At 29.7% G+C, this 22449-nt stretch overlaps 2 protein-coding genes across 2 annotated transcripts; both read left to right on the forward strand.

The window, feature by feature from the left end:
* Positions 1 to 14199: 14199 nt before the first annotated feature.
* LOC107639602 (CBL-interacting protein kinase 2) lies at positions 14200 to 17661 on the forward strand. The gene is made up of 2 exons (XM_016343148.3): positions 14200 to 14443; positions 15649 to 17661. Exon 2 carries the CDS (start codon positions 16083 to 16085, stop codon positions 17460 to 17462), a length of 1380 nt encoding a protein of 459 aa, XP_016198634.1. The 5' UTR covers positions 14200 to 14443; positions 15649 to 16082; the 3' UTR covers positions 17463 to 17661.
* A 1686-nt stretch (positions 17662 to 19347) lies between these two features.
* Positions 19348 to 21204, forward strand: LOC107639601 (small ribosomal subunit protein eS25x). The gene is made up of 4 exons (XM_016343147.3): positions 19348 to 19436; positions 19510 to 19584; positions 19817 to 19951; positions 20909 to 21204. The coding sequence occupies exons 1-4, from the start codon at positions 19434 to 19436 to the stop codon at positions 21020 to 21022; spliced, it is 327 nt and encodes a 108-aa protein (XP_016198633.1). The 5' UTR covers positions 19348 to 19433; the 3' UTR covers positions 21023 to 21204.
* The last annotated feature ends 1245 nt before the right edge of the window (positions 21205 to 22449 follow it).

Here is a 22449-nt window from a genome sequence, read left to right on the forward strand (position 1 = left end):
AGACGGATGAGGACAACCTACCTAGAAGACAGAGGAGAGACATAGCTCTGATAACATAAGGTGTAGTAGTGGCAGCGGCACCAACAACGACAAAGACAGAGAGAGAAGCTCCATTTCAGACAACGAAACAAGATCAAGGCGAGTCCATGAAGTCTTTGAAGAAGAACGTATGTGGTCGGTGCTGGTAGAGGGTAGCTGGAGGGGATGCCGGAGGTAGAGAGAGGAGAGAAAGAGAGAGAAGAAGGTTAGAGAGAGAGTGTGTGTTTCGAAAATGAAGGAAAAATGTTCACGTTTTGAATTTAGGGCAAGTTTACCGTCGGATTTACCGGTGGGTAAATTCGACGGTAACGCATTATGGGTTATCAAAACGCAGCGTTCCATTAATTGAATTTATTGGCGAAAAAATTCGCCGGTAAATCCGACGCTAGATTTCACGCCTATTTTTCTGTTTTCCATCCAATTATTACTAACAAATTTACTGTTGGAAATGAAAATTCGCCGGTAATGATTTGACCTGATAAATTTAACATGTAAACTACCAGTAAAACCGACGTTATTGTGCGACGCTAAATCCGACGGTATTTGACGTTTTTTTTTTGTAGTGCAAAAGCCTTTTTTTTTAAGTTTGTATAATTTTTTTATGGGTTAAGTACTGAAATCGTCCCTAAGGTTTGGGGTGAAAATCAAAATCGTCCCCAACCTTTTTTTGTTATTAAATTATCCTCAACGTTACAAAACGTTATAAAATCATCCTTTCCACTTCAATTTTATTTTTTTTACCATATTACCCTTCATTATTAATAAAAATAATTAAAAATAATATTAAAAAATTAAAACAAACTCTCCCTTTCCCCTCCCCTCATCACCTCACTCCCTCACTCACCCTCCCGTAACCCCCTCACCCCTCACTCCCTAACCCCACTCCCTCACTCACCCAATCTCCTTCCACCTCCTCCCTCTCCCTCACCCAATCACCACTGCCACCATAGCCATTCATTACTCATAACAAAACAAATTAACAGCAACATTCACAAAACAAAACAAATCAACAAAAAAATCAGAAGCAGAAGAAGCATAACAATTTCAATAATCACATCAATTTCAATAAACAATAATTCAATAATCATCAACTACAATTTCAGTTTTCAGATCCAAAAGTTCAATAATCATCAAGTTACAATTTCAGAAGCAGAAGTTCAAGCAGAGCAGAGGAAGAAGCAGAGGCCGTCACAGAAGAAGAAGCAAAGGCAGTCATAGAAGAAGAAGTAGCGGTGGTGGGGTCCCCTCCCGATGACCACGCGACGGCGGCGGCGGCGAACCCTAGAAACGAAATAATCACAGTAACCCAGTAATAAATAATCACAGTCCCCCTTCTTCATCACCACTAACCCAGTAACCCCCTTCTTCATTAATCATGTATATGTTCTTCAAAAATTAAAAAAAGAAAAATAGGAAGAACGAAGGGGCGGCGGGGGGTTGGACGCAAGGGCGGCGCATGGGTTGGACGCAGGGGCGGCGGCGGGTGCACCTCCGAGACAGTGGGGTGAGGGGTGAGGGGGTGAGGGGGTGAGGGAGTGGGAACTGATGATGATGGAATTGGGGTGGGTTTGGGATGGAGGGAGAGACGAAGAGATGCTGGGTGTGGGTGGGGTAGGGTTTTATTTTTTTAATATTATTTTTATTAATAGTTAAGGATAATTTGGTCCAAAAAAATAGAAAAGGACGATTTTATAACGTTTTGTAATGTTGAGTATGATTTTAATAACAAAAAAAGGTCGGGGACAATTTTAATTTTCACCCCAAACCTTAGGAACGATTTCAGTACTTAACCCTTTTTTTATAGACTTTTTTTTTTTCCTTTTTGTTGGCCTTAAGCTGATTTTTTTTTTTTTTTGGATCAATAAAGATCAAATTCTAAATCTTAAATTATAAAATTTTTAATGCTATCATGAAATTAGTTCTCCTAAAAATTTAAATTAATAAAATAAAATACATAAATAATTATATTTTTAACTATATCTATACTAAAAATCTGCCATATCAACTAACTATTTTATAGAAATATGTATTTGGTATTCATAAATAAATTTGAGTATGCTACAGTAGAAAAATTTTATTATTCGAAAAAGCCAAGTTTGATTATTTTATTATAGCAAGTTTGATTATACTAATAATTGTATACTTGATTTTTAAAAAAAAAAGTGCAGAACATGTATAAATATTTATAAATACATAGGGTATGATTTTTGGTATATTTATATAAATTTTTAAATATATAATATTAAATTACATACGCTCAAAAAATGATTAATTATCAAATTGATATCCATATATATAGAATAATCTATATGCTTAAAGTCACCTCAATCCTCATATACTGGGTACATGCAAGTGATGCCCGCACCAAATATAGAGCTTATCCCTAATCTTCTTTCCATCGATGAATAATCTTAACAATATTTCTGGACCGCAAGTAGTACCAATTTGCCAATTTACCTCAATTAAATAGATATAGGACAATATATATAGACAAATTTAATGTATTCTTAATTTAAAAAAAAGAAAGATACAAAAAAAAATACACATATATATGAATTTAGATTCTCTAAATTTTAAATTTTTATTTTAAAGAATAAAATGTGATTTTTTTCCCTTAAATAATTTTTTTTATATTTTTTTTAATCTTATTTATAAAATAAATAATAAAAAATTATACTTTATTCTCTAAAATGAAATTTAAATTTTAGAGAATCAAAATCATATATATATATATATATATATATATATATATATATATATATATATATATATATATACGGAGTCAAATGCTAGAAAATTTATTTCTAATAGAAATTGTTATGAAAAAATTTGATACAATAGTCCCAATTATTTCCTTAATTAGATCTTTAGCTAAAGCGAAATTTTATAATATATTAGGACATCCCATTAGTAAGCCCATTTGGACCGATTCATCTGATTTTGATATAATTGACCGATATTTACGGATATGCAGAAATTTTTTTCATTATTATAATGGATCCTCAAACAAAAATTTATATATGGCAATCGCGATAAGTGCTTAAGCGCGCTCTACTCTATTAAAATAGGGCAATATGGTGGGAGAATATCAAATCAGAAAAGTGGGTGAGAGTAGCGGAAATAATTTAAAGAGCGGGAAAAAAATGAAGAATTCATCCATGTTGAGATTAATAAAATTTATCATAAACATTTCGTACAGCCTACTTACTCCAAATATATGATAATTATTATATATAAATCATAGGATAATTTATATGAATAAATTAAATAAAAAAAATTACACAAATATTTTAAACTAAATTTAATTACATACATGTCTCATTTGACCTCTTATATAAAATTGAATTAAATAAATTTGATTAAATTTTAATATAAATAAAATCAATTAGATTTCATTTAACATGACACGTAATAAATGGAAACAATTAAATTTAATTTATTAGCCATAAACTTCTTACAACATACAATATTAATAAATCAAAGATAATGAGTCCAATTTATAGGAGAAGGAAAAATAACATTAAATCGATACAACTTGTTTTGGATTACTAGCTAGGTTTTTTAAATTAGTATTTCGCTTACTTAATTTAATTAGCTACGAGTATATCCTATATAAATACAACTAGAAAATTTGTTCAAATCGAATTTAACAAAAGAATAAAAAAATTTAAAAATTTTACTCGTAAATTATAAAAAATATCTACAAATTTAACTACTAATATTATTTTAAAAATATTTAAAAATATAGGATTTTAATATAAATATTTTAATTGAATCACAAACTATATATTAATATTAATAAGTAAATTATTATGCTTTAAAATAAATAAAATTATTATTTATTAATTTTATTATTTTTAATATTAAAAATAGTTAAACTTTAAATTTAATAATTTTATAAAACATTTTATAACAAAAACAACTATGTGTATTTTTATTTATAAAATTAAAAATAATATTATTATGTATTTTATATATTATCCGTACAAGACACAAATAATAATAATAATAATAATAATAATAATAATAATAATAATGAATATTAAAGTCGTATAAAGAATAGTGTATGTAGTAATATTTTGGGAAAGTTTTAGATTTTTTTATAAATAAAAAAATTTATTATTTTTAAAAAGAAAATAAAAGAACATTATTTACTAGGATGTAATTTTTTTTTTTTTTTTTTTTTTGAGATTGCATACAGTTTATCTAATAAGTAGGCGAATTATGCTAGTTTGCCTAATAATTAAGCAAGTTGCTCCTCAACCCACTGATTAAACAAACTTTGTGTTCTAATAATGCATAATTTTATACAATTGGATACCATTTGAATTATATTGGTATATTTTTATATTTTAATTAATTTAATTAATAATTTAAAATTATAAAATTTTTAATTTAATATTTTAAATTTAAATTAAAATATAATTTAATCAAAATAAACATATTCATATTATTATACTCATATGATTAATTATACTTATTTGATCTAAAAAATAACAGTTTAAAACCATTAATTTTAAATTAAAAATAATTGTCATTGTATTATTTTTAAATTAAAATTTTAAAATTAATACAAGTATATTTGTTTCAAAATTTTAATTTAAAGTTTTTAGCTTCAAAATAATACTAATACCTATATTTTTAAATTTAAAATTAACATAAAATCAAATAAACATAATTATTCTACTAAAACAATGATTCAAGTACATACTTTTTTATAAAATTAAAATAAATTATTAATTAAATTAATTAAAAAAATAAAAATTTATCAATACGATCTAAATTATATCAAATTGAGTTGTAAAACACACAATTTACTTACTTATTAGACGAACTACATATAATATCTATTGGAGATATGAGTAACAGTTAGTAAAACTATTAGTTAACTATCAATAATTTAGTTAAAGGTTTTAACTTTCTAGAAATAAGGTTCTCTAACCAACTCTGCTGCATAAATAGAAGGTTATGATTCTGGTATAAAGAACAAAAAAATATCACGATAGTTATTCTATTCCAATTTTCAATTCAAATCTTTTGTCAATCTCTCTTCTATCTATTTTTCCGTTTCTATCATGGTATCATGATCTCAGGTTCAAGATCCATGGTAGCAATCATCCCATACTCTTCTTCTTCTCCTTCTTCTATAAATTCAACTAATTTTTCTGCACTTATGATAGATAAATTCAATGAAAATTCTTTTAAGACTTGACAGCACTTAGCTTTTCATGTCATCAATGCTAATAAATTGGTGGATCATCTTAATCCAAAGAAAATTTCAACCAAATTTGATAACGAAGCAACTCAAATCACAGTAACAGAATTAAAATCCTACAAGAAATGGAAGACTAAAGATCACTACCTCACGACCTGGCTTCTTTCATCAATTGATGATAGTTTCAAGAACAGAATGTTGGATTGTACTTTTGCATACCAGATTTGCACAAAAATTCAAGATTATTTCTCTAAAACTTCAAAAATAAAGATTCAACAATTAAAATTTGAACTCAAGTCGATTAGAAAAGGTGAAACTTCTGCTACTGAATATCTTATCAAGATAAGAAAGATTGTGAATTCTCTAGCAGCAGGAGGTTATACTCTCCCCTTGATGATCATATTACCACCATTACTGAAGGCTTGTCTGAGAATTATGCATTATATATCTCTGTTGTAATGACAAACATTGAGTCAATTTCTCTAATGGAAGCTGAATCCCTCCTTCTGGCTCATGAACATATGTTTGATCATTTTCGAAAATCTGATTTTGGATTAGTTTTTGCCAATTATATACAAACAACTACTTCGTATGCAAATTTCTATGGATGTCGTGGAAAGGGTGGTAGATTTTCTCGTGGTGGTAGATACTCTTCTTTGGACTCTGGGCGTCAATGTCAAGCATGTAGGAGGCTTGGACATGTGGCCTTTTCTTATTTTCATCGTTTTGATCACAACTTTCACCCTTCTTTTTAAAATTTCACAATCAGCAAACAAATACATCTTTGCCTCTTCCACCTCCATCATCATTTCATGCTCCTCATGCTTATTTGCAACTCCTTTCGCCTTGTTAGATTCTTCTTGGCTTCCTGATACAGGTGCTAGTCATTATGTCACATCTGATCCAAACAATCTGGTTTGTTCATCTGATTACAATGATTCTGAACAGATTATGCTAGGTAATAGTACTGGTAGTAGTATTACTCAATATGGTCATTTATATCTTGTTAATCTTGATACAAAACAAAAGTTTTTGCTTGACAAATTATTACATTTTTCTGAAATAATTCAAAACTTTGTAAGTGTGCATAAATTTGTTGTTAATAACAAGTGTTTCTTTGAATTTCATGCTAACTATTGTTGTGTTAAATCTCATATTACAAAGGAGATTCTTTTTTAAGGAATTTTTAGAAATGGAATTTATCATTTTGATAGAGTGGCTGTTACTCAAACTAAATCTGACAATGCTGATAAGAATTTAGTGCAAATTGACAATTTTTATCCTAAAATTTTTCATGCTAATTTGCACTCATATGAATTGTGGCATGATAGACTTGGCCACTGTGCCATAAATACTGTTCTAAATATAATGAAACATTTTAATTTGAATGTTCAATCAAATAAAGCTACTTCTCATGTTTGTGAATTCTGCTGTATGGTAAAAATGCACCTTCTTTCTTTCTTTCTTGACAAATTTAATTTTAATGCTCCTCTTGAAATGTTGTATTCAGATTTATGGAACCTGCCCCTATTACGTCATATCATGGATTTAATTATTATATCTCATTTTTTATGATTTTATTAAGTATACCTGTGTTTATCTTCTCCATTCTAAATCTCACGCATTTCATGGTTTTTTACAATTCAAAGCTAATCTTAAAACTCACACGGGTCTAAAGGTTAAAGCTTTACAAAATGAGTATGGCTGTGAATACCTATCTACACAATTCACTAAATTTTTTGTTACTCACGGTATCACTCATCGCTTCTCTTGTCCATATACTCATCAACAAAATAGACGGGTCGAAAGGAAGCATCGTCACATTGTTGAAACTAGTCTTGCAATGCTTGCACGAGCTTCTCTTCCTTTGAGTCATTAGGACGATGCCTTCCTTTCAGCAACTTACATCATCAATAGACTACCCTCTCTAAATACTTAAAATATCACTTTTTATGAACTCCTTCACCATCATAAAACCAGACTATTCTTTTCTTAAAATCTTTGGGTGTGCTTGCTATCCTTGTCTTAAACCATATTCTACCAATAAATTTAACTACAAATCTCAATTATCTATCTTCTTAGATTATACTTCTAATCATAAGAGATATAAGTGTCTCACTAAAACTAGGAAAATCATTATTACTCATCATGTTATATTTGATGAATCTAAGTTTTCATATTCTATTCTTTTTTCATCCTCACCTTTTACTTTGCCTAAGCAATAATTTTCTCATACATCTTTGGTACTGCTATTATAACTCATACTTCTTCAAATTCATATCTTAACAATGAATCTAGTTCTGCTCTTCATTCCTCCTACCAACCAGTTCCATCTAGTTCTAATTCTGATCATCTTTCTCACTCTTCTTTAGATGTATCATCACTTAAGTAAGCCTCTAAAGAAAAGTCAAATGAGCCAATTTCTTTTTCTGAAGTCAATAAACCTCAACATCACTCAGATAGTATCCCTATTTCAGGTTTAGAAATATAATTTGGTAGTTCTCCAAAATAAAAATATCAACTAATACTCACTCAATGCAAATTAGATCTAAATCTGGTATTGCAAAACCAAAACTCTTCTCAACTGCTATTTCTTTTAATCTTGATCTTTATAATAATGTTTCTACCACCACTACACAAGCTTTACAGTCACCTCATTGGCATCAAGCCATGTTGAAGGAACTGCAAGCTTTATATAAGAATTAAACATGGAGTTTAAAAACTCCTCCCCTTATTGCTAAGGTGATCGATAGCAAGTGAATTTATGTTATTAAAAAAAAATTAAATGGAGATATTGCTAAGTATAAAGCTAGATTTGTTGTAAAGGGTAACCACCAAGTTGAAGGAGTTGATTATGAACAAGTTTTTGTTCCTGTAATCAAACCTTCATCCATAAGAATTGTTCTCACCATTGCTTTAAAGTATCATTGACAGATTCAAGATTTTGATTTTAATAATGCATTCTTGAATGGGAATTTAAATGAAGTGATTTTTATGAAACAACCTCCAGAATTTTTTCAAGGTGATGTTGGATAGATTTGTAGATTGAAAATTTTTTTGTATGGCTTAAAACAGGCTCCAAGAGCATGATTTATTAAACTTTCTTCAACTTTAGTTTCATTTGGTTTCATCAAAATCAGGTCAGATAATTCTTTATTTGTCAAGTATGATCCTACTATCACTATATATATTCTAGTATATGTAGAATGATATACTTATTATTGAGAATAATAAAATTGCCATTCAAAATACTATAAACCAGCTTCACAATATTTTTTTTCTTAAAAAATCTTAGTGAATTTAGTTATTTTCGTGGAATCGAAACATGCAAAATTGATTCGGAAACGTATCATCTTAATCAAACAAAATACATCTCTGACCTATTGAAGAAAGTTGGCACGACAGAATTGAAAGGAGTTTCAACTCCTATAATCACAAGTATTAAACTATCTAAAGAAGAAAATGATATCTTTGATGATGCAATATTATATAGATATGTTATAGGGTCTCTACAGTATGCTACTTTAACAAGGCTAGAAATCTCTTATTGTGTTAACAAATTAAGTCAATATATGCAAAGACCATTGATTAGTCATTGGAAACGTGTGAAGAGATTGTTATGATATCTTGCAGGGACCATAAAACAAGATCTTTTGTTTAATTTCAGCACAACGAATTTAAGAATTTATATTTTTTGTGATTTAGACTGGGGATTAGATGTTGATGATAGAAAATTCACTTATGGTTATGGAATTTATCTTAGTGCAAACTTAGTATTTTAGTGTAGCAGAAAACAATTATCTATCAACAGATTTAACACAGAAGCTTAATATAGGGGACTAGCTGAAGGCCTGAAGCAGATTTTCAAATAGTTTGACTCTAAAATCTTCTCAAAGAACTTCACATTCAAGTGGACATTGTTCCTACTCTATATTGCGATAATATAAGTGTAGTTTTGCTGGCAGCTAATTTTATTTTTCACAATAAAATTAAACCCTTTGAATTAGATTTATATTTTGTTAGAGAAAGAGTAAATTTAAAAAATTGTATCCTGGTAAATAATATATTTTTATTTTTTTAGAAATAATATTTTTTTAATTTATAAAAGAAAACAATCCAATTCAAAGATGTTATTATTAGCAAAAGTAAAAATAGATTTTCTCACGTGGTCAGGGACTGATGCAAGTGCATTGGTATTTGAAAATTTTTTTAGTAGTATATGATAATAATATTTATTTGTCCCCATTAGATTATTAAATTTGACGTCACAATAATTTTTTACTCAACTTTTGATACTTAATCGTCAGTTTAAAAATTTTATATTAGATATTCGGTAGAATGATCAATTCTCAAATTTAAACAAAATTAGTGTTCTTTTTTAAAAATTAACTCAAAAGAATATTATTTATCTTCTTTTCAAATTAGCTTTAATTTTTGCGTAGTAACTATATTAATTGAAAGAACTTTTTTTAACTATGAATATCAATAAGAGTCGGCTTCTAATTGTGTTGGGAAGTGAATTTTTAAATAATTATTTAGTAATATATATGGAAAGAGAGAAATTTTGATGATAGTGTTAAGAGAAAAATTACTTAATTTTTTAAAAATATAAAACCTAAAAGAATAGAATTTTAAATTATATATTATTATTTAAATTACTATTTTAGTGTTTTAATTTGTATATTAGATATTTTGAAGGCTAATTATATTTTACAATAACAAAATATAATCATAACAATAATCATGCTATATGTACATAAAAAATAATTATCTGTATAAAATATATATTAAAATATAAAATACACATAAATTAAACAATACATATATTTATACATAAATATATAGTGATTAATAGATAATTTAATATTTAATTTTTTATATACACATATTATTTTTATTATAAAAATTATTATCATGTTATATAAATTTTACCCCACTACCAAAATTTTCTGGATCCGTCACTGCACGTGATCCTAGCTCCTATGTGACATGAAGATTAAATTTAACACGCAACACACTCGAGTTTCAACACGAGATTAGATTCATTCATTCATTCACGTTAATAGTACTATTATTGCTTTGCTACAGAATCTACTGTACTAGTTGATTTGGACATTGTGGGTGGCATGTTTCCACAAGCCACAGAGTGTGTAATTTTCAGAGTAAACAGTCATTTTACACTTCCAAAAATTAGAATTTTGATAAAATAAATTTTAAAAGATGTAAATAATAAAATAACTTTTTTAAAAATATTTAGAAGTCAAAATGGTTATTTACTTGCAATTCTTATATGAACACTATGTAGAAGAATAGTATTTTTTATAAAATTTTTAATATTAATTTATTATTATAAAATAATTAAGACGAAAGATAATATATAATGAAAAATGAATAAATAATTATTAAGATTTTGTATTTTATAAAATGAGAAGAAGCGCGTGATGTCACACTCACACACCTTACTACGTGTCTGCTCCCTTGCGGCGACCTTACAGACTTCCTTTGACACGTGTACGATTAAGACGCCACCGCACGAGAACGCTTCATCCATCGCCATCAACGTCGTTCATCTACGAAGTTTCACCCGCTACGTGTAAACTCCTCATTCGTCCTTCGTTGCTATTCACGGACGCTCGAAGTTTCATTTCTTCGATCTTATGTATAATGCTTCCACCAATAAGAAATTAGATAAAATCATTTTTAAGCGTCGATGTCTCGATGATATAAATAAAGTATTTTATATTGCGGGTTTCAGTTTTAGGAAAAAGATTTTAATATATAATTAGAATGTGATATTTTTAAGAATTTAATTTTAATATATTGTTAATATAAAATATTTTTATATGTGTATTTAATTATATAATATTATATTATTATCAGCAAAAATAATTATTTTTTCTATTAATTACATAAATGATTATCCAACAGAACGTATGTGATTATACGATTGTGTAAAACGTTTTATATTGTCCATGCATCAAAATTAAATTTTATTTTTAAATATATTATTTTTTAACCAAAATATGAGAATTATTTAAAAAAATAAAATAAAAAGATTCCATTTCAATTTAAAAAATATTTTAAATTTTTTAAAAATAGAAATTAAAAAGTTTAATTTCAATTTAAAAATTATTTTAAATTTTTCAATAAAAAATTAAAAGGTCTGAATTCGAATTTTTGAATTTAATTTTAAAAAAATATAAATTAAAGAATTCAAATTCTAATTTTTTTAAAATAAACATTAAAAAATAAAAAACGTCGGATATGATTTTTGATTTTCTTTTTAAATTAAACAATATAAATGGGCGTGTGAGTTTTTTTCACACAATCATTTAGCTAGCCGAAAAGAAATAGGAGGCACCTATTTCTTCAAGCCCATAGTAAGAAAAAACTCTACCCAAACACAGGCTTAAAAAAAAAATTTCTATGCTTATTATCTAAAAAGTAACCTAATTTTTTTTATGTTAATGCAAATTAAAATCTGAAAAAGTACACTTTATTGTAGGATAACTTATTTATTTTTCATTAATGATAAAATGAAATTAATTTACATTCTTAATACAAGAAAATGGTTAAGTATAATTTTAGTCTCTAACGTAGAGGCCGGAAATTTATTTCGTCTTCGGTCTTTTTTTCGTTATAAAATGGTCCCAAAGGTTTTAGTTTATTTTAAAATCGTCATTCGGACGAAAATATCATTCTCCCTTCTTCCCAAAATCAACCAAATGCAGAAACAGAAGCAGGCAAAAGCAGAATGCTAAAATAGAAGCAGGCAGAAATAGAATGCAGAAGCAAAAAACAGAAGGTATGAAACAACATCAACTAGAAGAACAACACCAACAACAACAATGGATAATGAAGCAACAACAAAAACAAAACCAGAAGAAGAAGCAAAAATGACGAGCGATGCGCGAATAGCGGCAGCCGCACTGAATGCGGTTTCCCCTTCTCCATCGCAGGCGGCAGCAAGCGCAGCGGCGCGGAGAGTGGGGCGCGGGGCGCAGGACGCAAGGAGCGGCGGCGCTACCTTCCCTTCCCGATTCTCTTTCTTCCCTCTCCTCCCCCATTCTCTTTTCCCCTCTGGTTCCCTTTCTTTCTTTTTTTTTTTTTTTTTGCTTTTTGTTTTATTTTATAATTTATTTAGGGAGAGGTAATGTTTTATTTTATAATTTATTTAGGAAGAAGTAATTTGGTAATAAAAATAAAAAATTTGGTAAAAAAGACAATTTTTAAATAAACTAAAATTTTTGGGATTATTTTATAGCGAATAAAAGGTTAGGAACGAAATAAATTTTCGTCCTCTATTTTAGAGACCAAAATCGTACTTAACCCTACAAGAAATATTAAAAATTCAATCCCCCCACCCTTATACATATATAGGTAATTTTTAAGTATGAATAAGACAAGTAGTCAAGTTTAACTTGCTTTGCATGTTAATTAAAACTAATAATGAATGATTCAGTGGACTAAACACTCAATTCTAGTTGGCAAATTAGGTGATTAGTATGTCGTTAGATGGAACTTTGCTTCTAAGAAAAACAGAATATACCTTATACCTTATATATTTGATGGGTTGTTGAAAGCCTTCCACTAGCAACAATTTTTTTACAGTTTTTAAGCAAAATATCTTTGCCCATTAATAATAATAGCCCAATATATTTTAAAATAGAGGAGCTACAAGACAAACATAAATGATTGGCCAGCCTCAATATAAAACTATTTATTTGATTATTTCTTAAACTATTCTGGCCCCTGCATCTAACTCACATAATAATGGCCCCTCTCTGTTCAAACTCACCTTTAAAATTTCAGAGGGTTTTTTTTGGGTTCTTGTATTGCATAATATAACAAGTCAAATTTGGCTTTTCAATTAAGGAAATTTGTTATAATATTTCCTAAAATAATTCAATTTGTTACTCATAAATTGTGATGTCATGCAACATGCGAACTTAAATAGAATTTGCAAAAATAATTTTTCTTTCAAATAAGATTTTATATTTTTATTTTCAAATAATACTAGATTCCAATTAGAAAAATAGTGATATTTTTTGTAGTTTATTTTAGAATATTGAAATTGATTTTTTTTATCATATAACTGTTTTAATTTTTTAATTTGTTTGTGGGTAATATATATAATAATTATAATCACAAATTATACTATTTTAAATTAAATGACTTATATAATGGTGACCTTATTTATTGTTATAAATGCTAAATTGAATAAGTAATTATTATTTTTGATTTGGAATTAAATGAGAATAAAACCAGATATTATTTTTGTTCCTTAGATAATTATCTTTTGGATTTTAGATATATTATCTTTTGGACTTTAGATACTATTTTTATTTGGGATTTAGGGTTTAATGAGTGACATACTCAAATATAAATAGGCAGGTTTCAGTTCCCAATATACCAAAGTCGTCTTTGTTGCTCTTTTGTTATCAAAAGAGTCACAATTCAACTGTATAGAGATACAGAAGGCTTTGATTGAGGAAGATCAAAACAACCACAATATCCAAACTCTTCCGATCGTATAATTCATGTTTATGAATTTAGGTACGCTTCTGCATTATGATATATTTTTTATGACTCAATATGGATGATATGGGTTAATAAAATAATTTATTCTAACAATAACATTTCATTTGTTTTATCATTAAGTTAAAATTTATATACTTTAAAATAATATATTTATTTAAAAAAGAAGTATAAATTTATTTATATTTTCCAATATAACCGATTATTTTCTTTTATGAAAACTTATTCCAAGTTGAAGTTGAAGCTTGCATTCAGATTCATCGGATCAGAAAATCTTCAATTTTATTTTGTTCATATACCTATTTTGGCCTATAGCATGGCACCCTAATAATTAAAAATAAAAATAAAAAAAAATAATAATAATTAGCAAATGAAATATATAATAAAAAATGTAGGGAATAATAATTAGGTCACCATCAAAGTGAAAAACACAACACAAGTTTATATAAGAAGCACCTAATAAGGCATTTTGAGATTTCTCAAATTTCTCTCAATCAAACGTTCAAAACCACATCACTCTCTTTCTCTCTGATTTTCTCTCTTAATGGTTTTTCTGTTCCTTGTTCTTGTTCAGTTGTTCCAAATTTCCATTTTCATTGCAGCCACAGAAACAGAAAACCAAACAATCATCAATCTCCAACCCTTTCGCAGGTAAATTCTGTTACCCTTTATCGTTTCTGAGGTTTTTTCTCTTTTTATTTTTGTTTTTATTTTTTTTATATATTCGACATGCTTATTACACATCATGATGTTGTATCAAAGTTTGAAACTTTATTCGTTTTTGAGCTCAATTTGATTTGATTTGGTTTGCAACACGGCACGGCATTCTCTAATTGTTCCTCACTGTTTTGTTTCTTGAGAATATCGCTCACCATGGCTTCTGAGCTTCCTAATTACTGTGCAATTTCTGGGTTTTGTTGGAAAATTATTCATGTTGAGTCATAATTTGAGTAAGTTTTTTTTCCTGCTCATAGATTTGAGAAATTTTATGCTTAATGGGATGAGGGAAGAGTTGTGTTTTGGGTTATAAAATTTATTCTCTCCTTAATTCTTTGATGAATCTTGGTTGGTTTTTAATGTAATCCTCTCCAATGGCAACTGCTAAAATTATCTGTTTTTATATTTATTATATTTGCTGCTACTTTGCTTGTTTTCATTTATTAAATACTTCTGATATTGCACACAATTTTGCTAACATTCTTACTAATCAAATAACCATAAATCAAGGATTAAAAAGAATTAATTGGAAAATAGATAGTGCGTGTCAGTGTTCTTATGTAAACCAGCTGTTTGATTATTTGATTCACTCAGTTTCATTGCTTCTGCATGACTCACTGCTACCTTTGGTTTGGATCTATTCATTATTTGAAGTCATATGCTTGTGTCAATATTCAAGTTCACACACTTGTTTTCTGTTTCATGGTCTTGAATTATTTACTTCTAATATCTCTAGAGCCAGCATTTGATTATAATATTTGTACTAGAGGACGCTGCAAATCAGCGGTTGTTAATTTCCCTTCAAATTATATCCTATAAAATTATCCCGAAAAGCCACCTTGGTGTTGAAGTTATGAGATTCAATCTTGGTACCACCCAGGCATTTGTTCTGTATACATTCAAATTGTTAAAGTCCAGCACCTAACTGATGTCATAAATATTAAAAGAAAGTAAGATTACGATGGCATATATGTCGGTATTTGATTCATGTACTTGATCTCACCTAGTATTTGAAGGCTTAGCTATTTCTATTGTTTGCTCCAATCAACCGTAACGTTTTGTGTAGCTTAAATATCCACAAATTATATATAATTTATTTATGTTACTAAGTCTTTTCTTTATTTATTTCTTTCTTTCAGGTGTGCCTACTAAATTTTGCTGCTGTGTAGTTGAAAGTTAACAAGTTTCTGCTTTGTTCTTTGGTAGTTCTTCAAAGCTTTTTAAGAAGTTCATCATCTTCAGTATTTTCTAGTGTCACTACAAAACCAGGGAATGCTGAATGATGTGCTTGCAAGTAAATAGTTCCTTCTCGGAGTTTAATGAGGCTTTGGCTCCATCTGGGCTAGCCTTGTTTATCCTTGATGAGATTGGGTGTTCAATCCACTGCCGACGTCTATTTTTCGCTCATGTGCCGGTCACCGGAAATCTCAATAGTTGTTCAATGCCAGAACATGAACTTTGTGAAGATGGTTGATCTTGGAGAATCTTCTTAATCCCCATTTTGGTCACTTAACTACATCTACTTAGTGTATTATAGCACTGATTTCAGCATCCCGTGTAGGTCTTACTAGAAATGGAACAAAAAGGAAGTGTGCTTATGCAGCGATACGAACTAGGGAAGTTATTAGGCCAAGGGACCTTTGCAAAGGTCTACCATGCTAGGAACCTTGCAACTGGCATGAGTGTGGCCATTAAGGTAATTGACAAAGAGAAGATATTGAAAGTTGGGATGATTGAACAGATTAAGCGTGAAATTTCGGTGATGAGACTAATTCAGCATCCGCATGTGGTGGAGCTTTATGAGGTAATGGCCAGTAAAACCAAAATCTACTTCGTCATGGAGTATGCAAAAGGGGGTGAGCTCTTCAACAAGATACTTAAAGGAAAACTCAAAGAGGATGTTGCCAGGAGATACTTTCAGCAACTGATTAGTGCAGTCGACTATTGTCACAGCCGGGGGGTGTGCCATCGAGATTTGAAACCAGAAAATCTACTATTGGATGAAAATGAGAATTTGAAGGTTTCAGACTTTGGATTGAGTGCTCTTGCTGAATCGAAGCACCAAGATGGATTACTCCATACAACATGTGGTACGCCGGCCTATGTTGCGCCAGAAGTGATAAACAGAAGGGGTTATGATGGGGTGAAAGCTGATATATGGTCCTGCGGGGTAGTCTTGTTTGCTCTGTTGGCTGGTTATCTTCCATTTCAGGATAAAAATCTGATGGAGATGTATAGGAAAATCGGTAAGGCGGAATTCAAATTTCCTAAGTGGTTTGCACCTGATGTTCGCCGATTGTTGTCCAAAATCTTGGATCCAAACCCAAGGACAAGGATATCAATGGCCAAAATCATGGAAAGTTCTTGGTTTAAAAAGGGGTTAGACAAGTCTGTGATTACTGCAACTGAAAACAAAGAGCTAGCCCCTCTGGATGCCGAAGATGTTTTCGACACATGCGAGAACTGTCCAATTGCAAAGCCCAAGAAAGAGCAGGGAAAACCTTTCAATTTAAATGCCTTTGACATAATCTCTTTCTCCTCCGGCTTTGACTTATCCGGTTTGTTTGAGGATACTGAGCAAAAGAAAGAGGTCCGGTTCACATCTAACAAGTCCGCCTCGACCATATTCTCTAAGTTGGAAGACATTTGCAAGCGCTTTCGGTTAAAAGTGAAGAAGAAAGACGGAGGTTTGTTGAAGTTAGAAGGTTCCAAGGAAGGCAGAAAAGGGATCTTGGGCATTGCTGCTGAGATTTTCGAGATAACCCCACAGTTCCATCTGGTAGAGTTGAGAAAGGTCAATGGTGACACAGTGGAGTACAAGAAGCTTCTGAAACATGACATTCGGCCGGCACTCAAGGACATTGTTTGGTCATGGCAGGGAGAACAACCACCACAGCATGAAGTGGTGCCGGAAGAGCAACAACAGCAGTCTCATGTTGTGCCTAGTTATTAGGTGCTTGATGTGTACTATGCAAACTACTTGGATGTTGTTTTTACTACCTAGGGTGTTATTATGTTATAAGCTTAACTATGTTATGATCTTGGTCAAGTCCCCTTGTTAATTTGACATATAGTCAGAAATAAGGTGGCTAGTTCAATCTCTTGTACAGATTGTATAACTGAATTGCAAATTTGACCATTTGGATCTTAAATTCTATTCTCATTATCAGATTTTAGTATTTTGTTTTCACTGAATATTGTGTTCTTTCAAATGGCATTTTCTGCATTTTGAAGCTGCAATGATCTCATGGCTTTACTGAAAGCACCATCCTCACAACCTCCATGGTGAAGGGAGGGGAATGAATCCTTTCACGTTAGAATTTTATATGATCTTATCATATAACTACACCCAGGGATGCAATTATCAAGTTATTTGGATGTTAGAAAAAACAAAAACTATTTTCCTTTTTTTAACTTGAAGTGGAAGTTTATGTAGCAAGAGTGAATACCAGGTCAACAAGCAATTGAGACCATTCATGATGGGTTTAATTATTATTAATCATGTTGACATGTTGGGTTCAACTTTAATCTATCTACATTATTTTCTTCGAATGAAGCAACAGTCATCAAATGATAAGAAGACAACTGAATAAATCAGTGTCAAGATTATAGTGACAAATTACATTATTATGGAAAATATAAACTTGTATTTAAGCAATTTATAAAACTACTGTTCAACAATCTTTTACAAAAAGATTCTCTCATAAACAGCTTGAAAACCAGTACCCCACAAAGCATGAGTTCAACAACAATGCACAAGAATTCATAACAGTGACGTCTTTTCCTGGTTCAGCCCACAAATTGTTAGAAACAATGGGTGTAATGTCGATTAGTCATTGTCAAGCTGGACCAAGGTGGTAATCAACTACCGCATTTAGTTTTGGTTAGAACTTAGAACATGCTCAACGTTCAAGGCCAAGGCTTTTCAAGTAACAAACTTCTTTTATTTATTGAATTTAAGGATAAATTATAAAAGATTTACTCGAATTATTTTGCCTCTGATAAAAATATTTTTGAATTTTGTTATCGATAAATTTTTTTTTAAATTATTTAAAAACGCGATAAAAATGTCAAAAAATTATATTTTTATATAAGTGACAAATGATTTTTGTATTTAACAAATCGCATACGTATTTGATCTACAATTTGATAGGAATAGTTAGATAACTATTTAAAAAAAATTTGACTTTTAGATTTTTTTTATTTTTTAAAAGAAATATTGGTTGTTGAAAAATAAATTACAAAAAAATATATATACTTAGCGAAAGATCACAACTTTAAGAATAAATATATCTTATTTTTCTAATAATACTTACAAAAAAACTGCATCAAAATTTAATTTTTAAAATATTTTTTTATAATATATATTTAATGTTAGACATTTTGTCACATTTTTAAATAATTTGAAAATATTTTTATCTATAATAAAATTCGAAAATATTTTTGCCAGCCCTAAAATACTTCAAATGTATTTTCGGTGGTTTACCTTGAATTTAATTAACCCGCTATCAATAATGATAGAAAATGGAAATAGAAAATGTTTTCACTAATTATACACTATAATTATTAAATTTTTTTCATTTTCCATTTTGACTTTTCCTTTTAAGAAATATAAAATATTAGAAATAAAAACAGAATATTGTTCACGAAACAAAATATATATATTTTTTTCGGTATACCACGAAACGCCGAATATGTTATTTCAGTGGGGTTTTTTTTTTTTCATTTGCTTTTCAACTTTATTTTAATAGTGGGCCTGAAAATAAATGGGCCTTCCAAAAATCTCATTGTGGGCCCATCCGTGAATTTAACATCCAAACATATAATGAACATAAAAAAATTCAAGGAAAGAACCCTACCTATATAGTTTCTGAGCTTCAGTTCCTAATTCTCAGTTGCCAATTTCACATCCCTGCTATTTTCCATGGTGCGAATCTCTTCATTCATCTCTTTCTTCTCTCATATGTAATTGCCTAACTGTGTTCTATTCTCGATTGCAGGCTCCAAAGAAAGATAAGGCTCCTCCACCATCTTCCAAGCCCGCCAAATCTGGCGGTGGCAAGCAGAAGAAGAAGGTCCCTTTTCCTTTTTCAATTTTCAGTTTTGAGTTTTTTTCTATATTTTATATGATTGTTATTATGATTTGGTGTTGGTGCTAATATGATTTTGTATCAACTATGATGTGATAATTAGGGTTTTGACTTGGGCATATTTAGTTATATTGTATATCTGAATTTGATGATATATTTTGTTTTGATTACGTAATTAATAATTTCTAAGCTTGAGAATTTGATGTGGAATTAACAGAAGTGGAGCAAGGGAAAGCAGAAGGAGAAGGTGAACAACCAGGTGCTGTTTGATCAGGCTTCATATGACAAGCTCCTCTCTGAAGCACCCAAATTCAAGCTCATCACTCCTTCCATTCTCTCTGATCGTCTGAGGGTACTTCTCTCTTTCTTTTCTCTTACTTGTTTGAATAGATTGAAAAGTGATAGCGTAGGTGTGGATGTGTTGTTGTTTTGATGTGTGTTCTGTAGTAGGATCATGGTTGTAGGTTAGGTTGTGATTTGGATTGTGGCCACTTCTTTATACAATATGTTCTTGAATGTGTGTTTTATTCTGTTGATCTATTCACATTCTAAGTTCGTAAGACTAGCACTAATTCAAAGTTTCAAACTCAGCAATCATGCTTGTGTTGGTGTTAGCTTGCATTTTTTGGTGCTAATCCTAAGAAGCTTGTTATATGCAAGACTGATTGGCACTATAAATGGTTAGTGTTTTTTTTTTTTAATGGTAAGTTGTAGTATGTTGAAGAGGAGCTTTGGAGCAACGGTTGAGTTGTCTTCGTGTGATCTCAAGGTCACGGGTTCAGCTGTGGAATTACATGACACCCTTTTGCACCGAGCTGCTTCGTTTTTTTTTTTTATTATTTTGAAGTTGTAGTATCATAAGTTCAGTTGGTATCCTCTTATGAGAAAATCAAGACAATGACTTCTCTATTAGATATCGCGTGCTTGTATCTTGTTGCTTCTACATCATATTTTTTTATTTATGATTGTCAACTTTATACTTCTATCCAACTCAATCCTTTTATTTTCTAGATTTGGTTTCCCTCTTAATTTTCAATAAGATTGTTGGTTTATATGGATATAATTCATTAAACTAAACTGTAATGACCTTGGCATTGATATTTTTGGTTAACCATTTCCATATATAATGCTTGAGAATCTTTTTCTTGATGGCATACTGACAATTTTGATTGCAACATTTGTTATGGTTTCATATCCAATGCATTCTCTAAGCATAAAACAATTTGATATTGATTCTCATGAGTGCTACAGAAGCAAGGTTCTATCCTTTCCAAACCAAAGAAGTCATTATTTTCCTTTCACTGTACAGATTAATGGGTCACTTGCAAGGAAGGCGATAAGAGAGTTGATGGCTAGAGGTTCGATCCGGCTGGTGTCCGCTCACGCGAGTCAGCAGATTTACACTAGGGCAACAAACACCTAGATGTAGTACCGCGCAAGATCAATGAAGAAATTTTTGTTTCAGTTTGAGATGTACCTCAGACTAGACTAATGTTGAATGCATCTGAGGTTTTTTTTTCTGTCCTTGATAATATATATGGCTTTTGTTTGTTTATCATTTTGATATTCTCGCCATGTTTGCAATCTATTTAGTTGAATTGCTAATTTGGTGGAGATTCAATTTTGCAACCGACTTGTTACTGTTGCGCCGTGCTTAGTATTTTGTTAATTTCTAATTCGACCTGGAAATTCATTTGGGTATGGTTATCATGACTTGAAATTTAGTATGAGTAGTGTATGACCATCAAATCGCAACTAGTAAAACAATGTTGTATCTTCGAAATAAATGTCTAATAATATGCTTAATATAATTTAATGGAAAAAAATTGTTTTTTCAATTTTATTTTATTTAAGTAATAAATTGGGCTGACTAAAGAGGTCACATTTTCTTGTTTGAGGGTTTTTTTTTTTTTTTAATGTTAGATAATGCAAGATACAGGACAACAATGGTTTTTTACTTTTGGGTAAATTATTATTTTGGTCCCTAATATTTGAGGAGATGGTTTTTCACTTTTGGGTAAATTATTATTTTGGTTCCTAATATTTGGGGAGTTTGATTTTGATGCACTGACAGCGTAAAATATTTTACACAGTCATGTAATTGTATCTATTCTTGTGCAATCGCATCCATTCTTCTTCATGACCAAAACTATTTTACGTGCATGTGTAAAATTATTTTATACTTATAGTGCATCAAAATTAAATTCAATGTTTGGGTTGAATTTTAATTTTGTCCCAAATCTATTTCAATCCCAAAAACTTTCAAACATTCTATTTTAATCCTAAAAAAGTTTTAAGTAGGTTTAATGTTGTCTCCATTAAATTTAATACAAACAATTTGCATATTGAAGAATTAATAATAGCATTTGATTTTTGTATGTAAGTAAAACCGATCCACTAATAATTACTAATATAATTTTTTTTTTTATTTTGAAGCGTTGATAATTGATTATTAGGATTTAGAATTTTGTACCAAAAGAAAATTGAGTAGTGTTTCAAAAAGGTTTTTGTAATGTTTTTTTAATATATGGAAAAAAATATGAATTAACTAATAACGTTAATAACGCTTACGTCTTTCATTCCGTTAACTATTAGTATCAAATTTAAGACACTATTAAACATATTTAAAAAACTTTTTGAAATAAAAATAAAATCTTAAAATAAAAATAAGATGTTTAAAATGTTAAAATCAAATTAATATTTAACTTAAACATTAGATCAAAATAATATTTTACTCTTAACTTTAGTGGTCAGTTTCCGTGCACAAGGGCTAAGGAAGAAGTGGTCAGTTTCCGTATTTTGTTATTAATGTGCCGATGGAAACAAGGAATTTGGCTAGTAAGCATTATT

The sequence above is a fragment of the Arachis ipaensis genome, chromosome B4, assembly GCF_059453495.1.
Source record: "Arachis ipaensis isolate K30076 ecotype BB chromosome B4, ASM5945349v1, whole genome shotgun sequence".
In the NCBI taxonomy this organism is placed as follows: domain Eukaryota; kingdom Viridiplantae; phylum Streptophyta; class Magnoliopsida; order Fabales; family Fabaceae; genus Arachis; species Arachis ipaensis.

What these genes read in the sequence shown, in the direction of transcription:
- LOC107639602 (XM_016343148.3), top strand. Translation starts at nt 16,083, where the DNA reads ATGGAACAAAAAGGAAGTGTGCTTATGCAGCGATACGAACTAGGGAAG.
- LOC107639601 (XM_016343147.3), top strand. An exon ending in GTGGCAAGCAGAAGAAGAAG is followed by an intron (nt 19,585 to 19,816) that starts GTCCCTTTTCCT and finishes TGGAATTAACAG; the next exon opens with AAGTGGAGCAAGGGAAAGCA. An exon ending in TTCTCTCTGATCGTCTGAGG is followed by an intron (nt 19,952 to 20,908) that starts GTACTTCTCTCT and finishes TTCACTGTACAG; the next exon opens with ATTAATGGGTCACTTGCAAG.